General features: G+C 29.6%; 2 protein-coding genes across 2 annotated transcripts; both read right to left on the bottom strand.

The window, feature by feature from the left end:
- Nucleotides 1-140: 140 nt before the first annotated feature.
- Nucleotides 141-2,679, bottom strand: LOC108871846. Its single transcript, XM_018658833.2, has one exon. It carries the CDS (start codon nucleotides 1,729-1,731, stop codon nucleotides 502-504), a length of 1,230 nt encoding a protein of 409 aa, XP_018514349.1. The 5' UTR covers nucleotides 1,732-2,679; the 3' UTR covers nucleotides 141-501.
- Nucleotides 2,680-4,571: 1,892 nt separating this feature from the next.
- LOC103835551 (peptidyl-prolyl cis-trans isomerase) lies at nucleotides 4,572-9,149 on the bottom strand. The gene is made up of 3 exons (XM_033280763.1): nucleotides 8,816-9,149; nucleotides 6,738-8,660; nucleotides 4,572-4,704 (listed from the first exon to the last, which is right to left on the bottom strand). The coding sequence occupies exons 1-2, from the start codon at nucleotides 9,043-9,045 to the stop codon at nucleotides 8,399-8,401; spliced, it is 492 nt and encodes a 163-aa protein (XP_033136654.1). The 5' UTR covers nucleotides 9,046-9,149; the 3' UTR covers nucleotides 4,572-4,704; nucleotides 6,738-8,398.
- Between the last annotated feature and the right edge of the window lie 660 nt (nucleotides 9,150-9,809).

Genomic DNA, 9,809 nt, shown 5'->3' on the forward strand with positions numbered 1-9,809 from the left:
GGGATGTGAGTTGATACTTGATATGGTTCAATTTATATGGGTTGGTAAGCGAAGAAACAAGAATAGTTTTTGGAATAATACCAAGCCATGGTTAAAAGAACAACGTCTAAGTTGGATTTAATCTTAATTGTAAAAACTCTTTAAATTTTTTATGATTTTTTTATTTTTAAAATATATTTTATTGAAACTATTTTAAGAGCTTTTAGATTAAAAAAAACATAAAATTTGATCGTATATTTTCGAATAGAGTTCCGAAGAGTGATTTATGATTTAATTAATAAAATTATAAACTTTCAGAATTCATCTAAAATTATCTAAAAACTCAATAAAATTTATTCTTAATCAACTCAAATGATAATTCAATAGAACCCATCGAACTAGTAGAATTCAAATTTAAACGAACAGAAAATAAAATCACACAATGACACCAAACTAAAAAAGAACCACAAACGTCCACCTTAATAGTCAAGTCTAGTACCAAAGTGAAAAGCAGGAAGCTAATTAAGAGGTGCGGTTAGCTTTGATCACCTCCAAACGCAGAGCCATATCTTTCACATCCCACGTAGTATCCCCATACACTGCCCCAGTCTCATCGCTTATAATGCACTCACCACCTCGTCCCTCTCTAAACGAACAGCCGTATGTCTCCATCTGACTAAAACTCAGCACGTTTCTCATAATCTCAGGAACAAAAAGCACATTCTTGATCGTCTTCTTCTTCTTCCCTCCCTTCATCACAATCTCCACATCTCCTTTTCCTTCTGCCTTGAGCACCGTCCCATCCTTCAACCCAACCTTCCCTTTGTGTGTCCTGTCAAGAGCCGTGAAAACATTCTCATACGGAGTCATGTGGATCGTGGAGAAGCAAGAGACCATCCACATGTCCTCATCATAAACCAAATCAGTTTTGCTTATCACCGCAGCCATCACATAATCAACAGCGATCTCTTCCTCCTGAGTACCTTCAATCATGTTCAAACGCAGAGCTGGTCCTTTCTTGTCCATCACGGCATCCCCAAACACCGCCCCCTTCCGATCGAAAAAAACGCACGTGTCCCGTTTCGATTCTAGTGAGTAACCTCTTGCTATCATCAGATCGATACTCAAAACGTTCACGTTCAACCCCGGAACAAAAATCACATCCCTCATCGTCTTAGTCTTGGTCTTCTTCCCTTCCTTCATCATAATCCTCACGTGTCCTCTACCTTCAACCCTGAGAAACGTTCCGTCTGCTAACCTAACCTTGCCTTTGTGTGTTCTGTCCAAAACGGAGAAGTGCTTCTCGTACCGTGACATATGATTCGTCGTACCCTTGGCGCAGATCATCCACATATCCTCATCATAGCTCAACTCATCCACACCTTCTACTAACATCAAGTACTCATGAACTTCTTCCTCCTCTAACCTACTACTTAGTCTAGCTTGCTCGTTGCTCTTTTTGAGCATATCCCAAACGTCTTTGGATGAAGAAGCGGAGAGAGTCTTCTTGAAAGCGGAGTCAGTGAGAGAAGATTGCATTACCTGAAGCGCGTTCATGTCTTTAATCACGAGATCTCTCCATTGAGAGAGTTCTTGGGATTTAATCGTTGCCGATAGCTCTGGAATCTTGGATGGATCCGGTGGGACTCCGTTTTCGACGACGTCCCAAAGTCCTTGCTCGGTTAGAGTCGCTTTCGTCGTTAGAGCCCATGTTTCGTAGTCAAAGCCATCTGAGAAACTCGCTGCCGCCATAGCCGTAACGGTTAGGGTTTTTAAAACTTTTTGTTTTCTCTTGGAGAAAGAGGAAGCGAATAAACTTATATAGCCTCCCTCACACGATCATCCTCTTTTAATAATAGTTAGACGTTACTTAACCGTGATCCCTAAATTAATTTTGAAATAATTAACCAAATGAAACGTTTCGAGTTACCAGACGGTTTTGATTTTACTTTAATGCATTTGCAAGAATCCTAATGAATGTGGTCAAAGTTTGATTGGTAGAAAGTTTTAAATTATTTTTATTTAAAGCACTTTTGGTAAATTATAATGGCCATAGAAAGGAAAATGACCAACCGATCTTTTCATTAACAAATATTTAATGGTAGAGATTTCTGTATAACACATACAGTATTAACAACATATACATTAACTAACGCTCGATTTGCAAAAGTTATGATCTCTTTTTTCCTCATCTAGATGGTGGAAACAATCATCTTATAACAAACTAGATTTTTCACCCGCACATCCGTACATATATATTTTCATTTTATAAATATATAACGGATACCATCGCAAAACTTTAAAAGATATATATTTACATTTTAGTGTTATATATTGTGTAAATCTATAATGTTATTGGTTATGTTTCTTATTCGATATTATTAATGTATAATAATTTATTTTATATATTTTACTTTATTATTAATTGTTATTATATGTTAACATATTTTCGAGTTTGGTAAAATAAAATCATAGTATAAAATAAAAAAATTGAGAATCTTCTTCATTTTTTCTAACTTTTACAGACGGAATACAATTCATTTTAAAATTTTATTTAGTTATACTATAAAACTGATATTTTCTTAGCATAATTTATATTTCTATGTTATTTATTTTAGTATATTGTTGGATTTTATGAGTAAATACATTATAATAATACTATAGTATTAATTATGAAATCAATCTCTGCATTAATTTAAAAATATTTTAAAATTTTATTAAGATTTTGTTAAGTTTTTTCAACATATTTTGTTATAAGTAAAAATAAAATTTAAATTTATAGTTAAAATTTATTTATTAATATCTATATAATTTATAAGATTTTTTAGAAATGTTATATATTAAATAGATTAACTTAAATAGTCAAATAGATGTAATTGATGAAATAGACCTAGTATGAATTTTTATGGTATTTCTTTTAATAAAGAAGATATAGAATATGATTATAAAATTTGAAAAATAGCATACACTTTTATTTTATTTTTTTTATAATACAATTTTGTTTAAATTAATCTATAATAGTATATATTATTAATTACAAAATTAATAAATGGTATTAATTTAAATAAAATATTTTAAATTTTTAAAAAGATTTTGTTAGATTTTTTCTTAACATTTTGTTATAACGAAAAATAAAATTTGAATTTACAGTTAAAATTGATTTATTATTAATATCTTTTTATATTGAATAGATTAATATTAAATAAATGTAATTAATGAAATGGACTTAATAAGGCTAGTATGACTTTTTATGATAGATAAAAATGGTACTTCTCTTTTAATAGAGAAGACTAGGTGACCGGGCATAACAAAATTCAAAATATAGAATAAATAGTGTATAGTTTTAGAAGTAACAAATTTTACATCTTAATACCACCGTCTTTGTGAGAAAGCATCAGTCATGGAGAAAAAGCTGGTACTCAATATTTGACATTGACGAGAGGGAACAAAGTAACTTCAGTATCAAAAGGTAGTTATTGTGTATATGTATAATTGCAACGTCCCAAAATAATTTGTGTGTTTAAGAAGAAAATTTCAAGAGGGATTTTATATTGTAATAAGTTAAGTCATTACAAACGAATTAAGAATTTAGAAACATTAAGGTAAATTGATATTTAAAATTTCAATAATTGTGATAATAACTTGGACAAAAAATGTTTAAAATAAATAAGGTAACATACATTTAAACTATTCATAAGTTACTTTGCAACTTGCACATGTCAAATCAGAAAACGACATGTGCAATAGGAAAATAGCTGAAGAAAAAAAAAATGATGATATAGCTCACATTCCCAAAGAACATATAGAACCTCTTATTATAATTTAAAACATATGATAAGCCAATATAAATAATTTTATAAATTTATTTATAATTTAATAAATGATTTATAAAGCATGCATGAAATTTATTAGATATTAATAGTTATTATGATACTTTATATACAAATATAAGGCTTTCTATACGTATATAAAATCATTATATCAATTCAAATAAACATTTTTGTTTCTTATTTTATGTAATTTATAAATATATAAAAAATTTGATCACATTATTACTCTTTCATAGTTTCAACAATTAGTTACCATAAATAATTATTTCTAAAATTATGTAGATTATTTGAAAAGTGGTAATTGAATTATCCTTTCCATTTAGATATAATTATAATAAATAAAATCCTCAAATCATCGGCCAATCAAATTATAACAATTTGAAGAGTTCATTTATGATCGACACGTAATAAAAAAATCACTTATATGACTTCTCAATCAATATGTAGTAGGTTTATATTTTTATAAATAATTTATAACATTTTATAAATTATTTTAAAATTCTGATAAATTTATTCTTTAAACAACGATAAATAATTTAAAAATAATATTAATAAAAATGTTTGGATTTTGTTATATTTAAAATAGTTATTATATAACTATATTCGAATACAATTCATCAAGTAGAGTATAAAACTATTATAATTATCTTATATAAAATTCCGTTCATTATATTTTATAGTTTATAAATATTGAAAGTAATAAATAAAACATTATTAATCTTTCAATAATTTAGAGAATTAGTTTCCATAAATTGTTATTTGTAATATTTTTTAGATTATATGGTACGTGATGTTAAATGATTTTAGACTTACCTTAAATTTTAGATCTAAATTAAATAAATAAAAATTAAGAACAATCGACCAATCAAATTATAACAATTTCTTGAAACTTTACCTATGAGCGACACATCACCAGAAATCACTAAAGTGACTTCTCTTTCAAAATATGGAATAAATAGTACATAGTTTTAGAAGTAACAGATTTTATATTATCATTAATTAGAATTGTATTGTATATGTGTTGTAATTCTTTATTTTAGGTGAATAATATTATTTTTACATAAATAATATCGAAAAATTTATGTAGACATATTAAAAGAAAATATAATAAAATTGAAAATATTATCCATAAATAATATAAATTGTGAAGTACAATTCTTTGATCAAAAAATTTCTTAAATTTTGTAAGCAATTGGACGGGTTAACATTATTTGATAGATCTATAAGTTTCTAAATTTTATTGAACAGAAAATAATTTTAAATTGATATACCGTCATCGAAATAGTCGAAATACTTGATTCGTAAGCTGTGAAGGTATACCGCGCATCCGCAAAATAGGCGAAATATTAAATTGAAATTGTCGAAATATTAAATTGACATACAGCACATCCACAAAATACTTCTCCAGAACTTCACTCGGAAATTCATCAGCTGTTCCAACAAAATTTGTTTGAAAGAAACCAATTTTGTACGGATGCGCGGTTGTCCGATAATCACCAATAGCATCGTACAATTTGAATAACTGGACGACCTTCGCATCGCCCTCGATTAGTTTCCCTTCAAATTGTTTGATGAGCTGTTCACCAACTGAAGCATGAATTCTTGTCCCCTACACGAAGATGAGATAAAGTTATATGAGTTAGATTGAGAACAAAAGACTAAAGACGATTATGAGTTGTAAAAAATGTAGTAATCTACTTACTTCTTTATCAACGAAAACCATTCCGATGGTGTTTCCGGAATCTTTGTTGTAATTTCTCCACAAGTGAAGAATCCCTAACGTCAATATGTCATGTATCTTTACATGGTTTTAATTGCCTGATAAAAGACACTCGGTGTTTGGGAGGTTGAACTATTGCCATACTGTTTTAAAAATTTTGATATCTTCACAACACTGTATTGTATTGTATGTAAGACCTTGGGAGTATCTTTATATATAGTCAACTTTTCATAATAAATGACGTTTGAATATTTATTTTCCGCAATAAATATTAAAATAGATTAAAAAAAGATATTAACTCTACATTGTCATAAGCTGGTTTGCATTTAATATATATAAGAACTTGCGCAAGTAATGCATATTTAAAACAAGGCAAGAAAGATTTAAAAGTTGAATTAATGTGATACTAACTTGCGCAAGAAATGCTTATTCTCAATAAGGCAACTTTATATTGTCGACCTTTCAAAAATAAATGACGTTGCTATATTTGTTTTTCATAATAAATATTGAAAAAGATTAAAGAAAGTTATCCCCCTATTAACTATTTCACCGGGAATTTTATATTGTAATAAGGTAAGTCATTATAAACGAATTAAGAATTTAGAAACATTAAGGTAAATTGGCATTTAAAATTTTAATAAATGTGATAATAACTTGGGCAAGAAATGTTTAAAATAAATAAAGTAACTTACATTTAAACTATTCATAAGTTACTTTGCAATTTGCGCAAGAAAAAAAAATTATTCATAAGTTACTTTGCAAAATAAATAAGGTAACTTACATTTAAACTATTCATAAGTTATTTTAAAATTCTAATAAATTTATTCTTTAAACAACGATAAATAATTTAAAAATAATATTAATAAACATGTTTGGATTTTGTTATATTTAAAATAGTTATTATATAATTATATTCGAATACAATTCATCAAGTAGAGTATAAAACTATTATAATTGTCTTATATAAAATTTCGTTCATTATATTTTATAGTTTATAAATATTGAAAGTGATAAATAAAACATTATTAATCTTTCTATAATTTCGAGAATTAGTTTCCATAAATTGTTATTTGTAATATTCTTTAGATTATATGGCAAGTGGTGTTAAATGATTTTAGACTTACCTTAAATTTTTAGATTTAAATTAAATAAATAAAAATTAAGAACAATCGACAAATCAAATTATAACAATTAAATTGAAACTTCACCTATGAGCGACACGTCACCAGAAATCACTAAAGTGATTTCTCTTTTAATATACAGGGGGATACTTTACTTTATCAATACTATTAAAAAGGAAGGAACCCTAAAAAATTTACTTAAAACAAGTCATAGTTGGACCATTTCATTTAATTAGATATCCTATTATTTCTTATACTACTAACTTAATTATTCTTCAGTAAAAGCAAATTAGTCATAAAAAATGGTACTAACCTAATTATCTACTTATACGTTTACTATATACGCATTATTCCATCATAAATATTTTGAGCTAATATTAAATAATGTCCACCCTATATTTATATAGTATATGGTTACTTGTGATTTATTTAATAGATAATATCTTCGAAGACTATAAACAAAATATAATATCCATTGTAAAAAATACATTTTTTACAGAGATGAACCATTATTTTATACTAACCTTATTAACTAAACTGATTTCATTAACCATGTTATATATATGAATACTTCAACATTATCATTCACAAATTAAACGATGTTTGTCACAACTTAATATTCCAAGTTGGTTGTATTATTTTAATACCAAACCAGTTCCTATAAAAATCCATACATATGATTATGGTCTACATAAAACCGGTTCAATCTTTCCATCTGCTATATTTTCAGAAAATGACTATTTATTTTCGGTTCTGTTAGATATTTAGTCTAACCAATTATAAATCGGTTAGTGATAACTTCTAAAACTTTGAAAACACTTTGTTATTTATTAACACTATATCGATACTTTAAAACATGTTAGCAGTAGAATTGTGTTTTAGAACAAAATCTACTTATTTTAAAACATAATATTATTTTGAAAATAGTTTTGATACTATGTGTTATATTAAACATAGTTATATATATTTGAAATAAATAATTATATACATAAATTATACTTTTGGTTAACTAAATTATTTATCAACCAAATAAAAATATTCGGGTAATTCAAGTTTTCGTGTTATCCGGTTTATAAATAGTATTTTTAGGATATGTGGTTATTTAAAAATTGAATGTAATTAATATTTTTAAATATATAATTTTTATTTAAAAATTTAGGTACTCATTTGGTTCTCGGTTCGGTTTCAATTTTTCGGTTATAGATTTATGATTTGCTATATTATTTATGCAATTCAATTCAATTTTGGTTTTTCAGCTTGGAATAGTTTGGTCCGTGGTTTTAGATAAATGTGCTCAAACTTATACACTATCTTATATAGAAATTCGTTTACAATATATTTAATTACAAAAACAAACCCGCGCTTTCCAAGCGCGGGTCAAAATCTAGTTTACCAAGTTTAAAGCCGCAGGAATTTTCATATCGGCCTAACCTTAAGATTTAACTAACAAGAATCATCGTTAAAAACACTTGTGACGATAATAACGTTTTTAACATATTTATGGAAATTTGTTCTCCTACTACGTAGCAGTTATAGCTAAGATTTATGGATATCACTCATTAGTCGATGGTAGCGAATCCAAATTCGAGTGGAACAGACCGAAATCAAATCCAAACCAAGAATATTAAAGACACACGAAACATCCAAACGACCACTTTTTGTTAAAGGACAAAGACAAAATACAAATCTCTAAGACCTACGAAATTTGACCGCAGTCGGCAATCACCACACGCTTTGTAGGCACGCCATTAAGATACATCATCAGTTCGAGCGACCTCCTTCTCAATGTTCTCAATCATATCCAATCCCTCAACAACTTGGCCAAACAGGACGCACTCCCCGTCGAATTCCACAATCTTCCTCAAGCAGATCATGAACTGAGTCTGAGATCCGTTGGTGTTTGGTCTACAGTCCCACATGGTGAGTATACCTGGACCGGTGTGCATCTTGATGAAGTTCTCATCGTCGAAAAACCTACTTCCGTAGATACATTCGGCGAATCCAAATTTTTTTTAGTGGATGCACAAATGCTAGAATAGTGTAAACTTAGATGTGATTATAGGTGTAGGCATCAAATTTGTTAAGAAATGTAATAAATTTTAAAGTTATTATGGGGCAAGTGCACCTACTCTCCTCTACCTAGGTTGGCCACTGGTTCCTCCCAGCCACCAATGATATCTCCTCCACACAAGGTATAACCAGGGAACACCTCGTGGATGATTGATCCCTTGTAGTGGAGTGGTTTACCGAACTTCCCAATGCCTTTCTCGCCTGTACAGAGGGAACGGAAGTTCTCTGCCGTCCGTGGAGTTGTGTCGGCAAAGAGCTCCATCACTATCCGACCAGCCGGTTTGCCGTCCACGGTCATATCAAAGAAAACCCTAGGATTAGCCATTTTCAAAGATGGATCAAAGAGTTTAGTATTTTCAGATCCATATCCCTTTTTAACCCTTTTCTTCCTTATGGATCTTTTTTGCTGGAATGTAAGAGGGATAAATAACTCTGTAAAGCGGCGTAGTTTTCGTAAATGGATTCGTAAATACAATCCTTATTTTGGTTGTCTCGTTGAGACTCATGTACAGCAGCCTAATGCGGTCTCTACGGTTAATAACATCTTGCCTGGTTGGTCTTTTGAGGGGAATTATGAGTTTTCCGATCTTGGGAAGCTCTGGGTCGTTTGGAAGCCATCAGTGCAACTGAAAATAATATCAAAGTCCCTCCAAATGATCACCTGTCTTGTCAAACTGCCATTTCAGTCGTGTGAATTTGGGGTTTCTTTTGTCTACGGTTCAAATTGTCGAAAGGAACGAAGACTATTATGGGGTGAACTTGAAACTACTTCTTGCTTGCCTCAGCTTTGCGGTCTTCCTTGGATTGTTATGGGTGATTTCAATGAGATCATCTCATCTACAGAACACTCATGCGCTGATCAATCAACCTCTACAAGAGGTATGCGAGACTTCAGAGAATGCCTGCACAGGTGCTCTCTCTCCGATCTTCAATTCAGCGGTACTACTTTCACTTGGTCTAACTCAACAGTCTCAAAGAAGCTAGACCGTGTCCTTTGTAATGAAGAATGGTTGGAACAATTCTCTGATTCCATCGCTGTCTTTGGAGAGCCTGGAATGTCTGATCATAGTCCTTGCTGTACTTTCCTTG

The sequence above is a fragment of the Brassica rapa genome, chromosome A01, assembly GCF_000309985.2.
Source record: "Brassica rapa cultivar Chiifu-401-42 chromosome A01, CAAS_Brap_v3.01, whole genome shotgun sequence".
NCBI classification, from domain to species: domain Eukaryota; kingdom Viridiplantae; phylum Streptophyta; class Magnoliopsida; order Brassicales; family Brassicaceae; genus Brassica; species Brassica rapa.

What these genes read in the sequence shown, in the direction of transcription:
- LOC103835551 (XM_033280763.1), bottom strand. Translation starts at nt 9,045, where the DNA reads ATGGCTAATCCTAGGGTTTTCTTTGATATGACCGTGGACGGCAAACCG. An exon ending in GGAGGAGATATCATTGGTGG is followed by an intron (nt 8,661 to 8,815) that starts CTGGGAGGAACC and finishes CATCCACTAAAA; the next exon opens with AAAATTTGGATTCGCCGAAT.
- LOC108871846 (XM_018658833.2), bottom strand. Translation starts at nt 1,731, where the DNA reads ATGGCGGCAGCGAGTTTCTCAGATGGCTTTGACTACGAAACATGGGCT.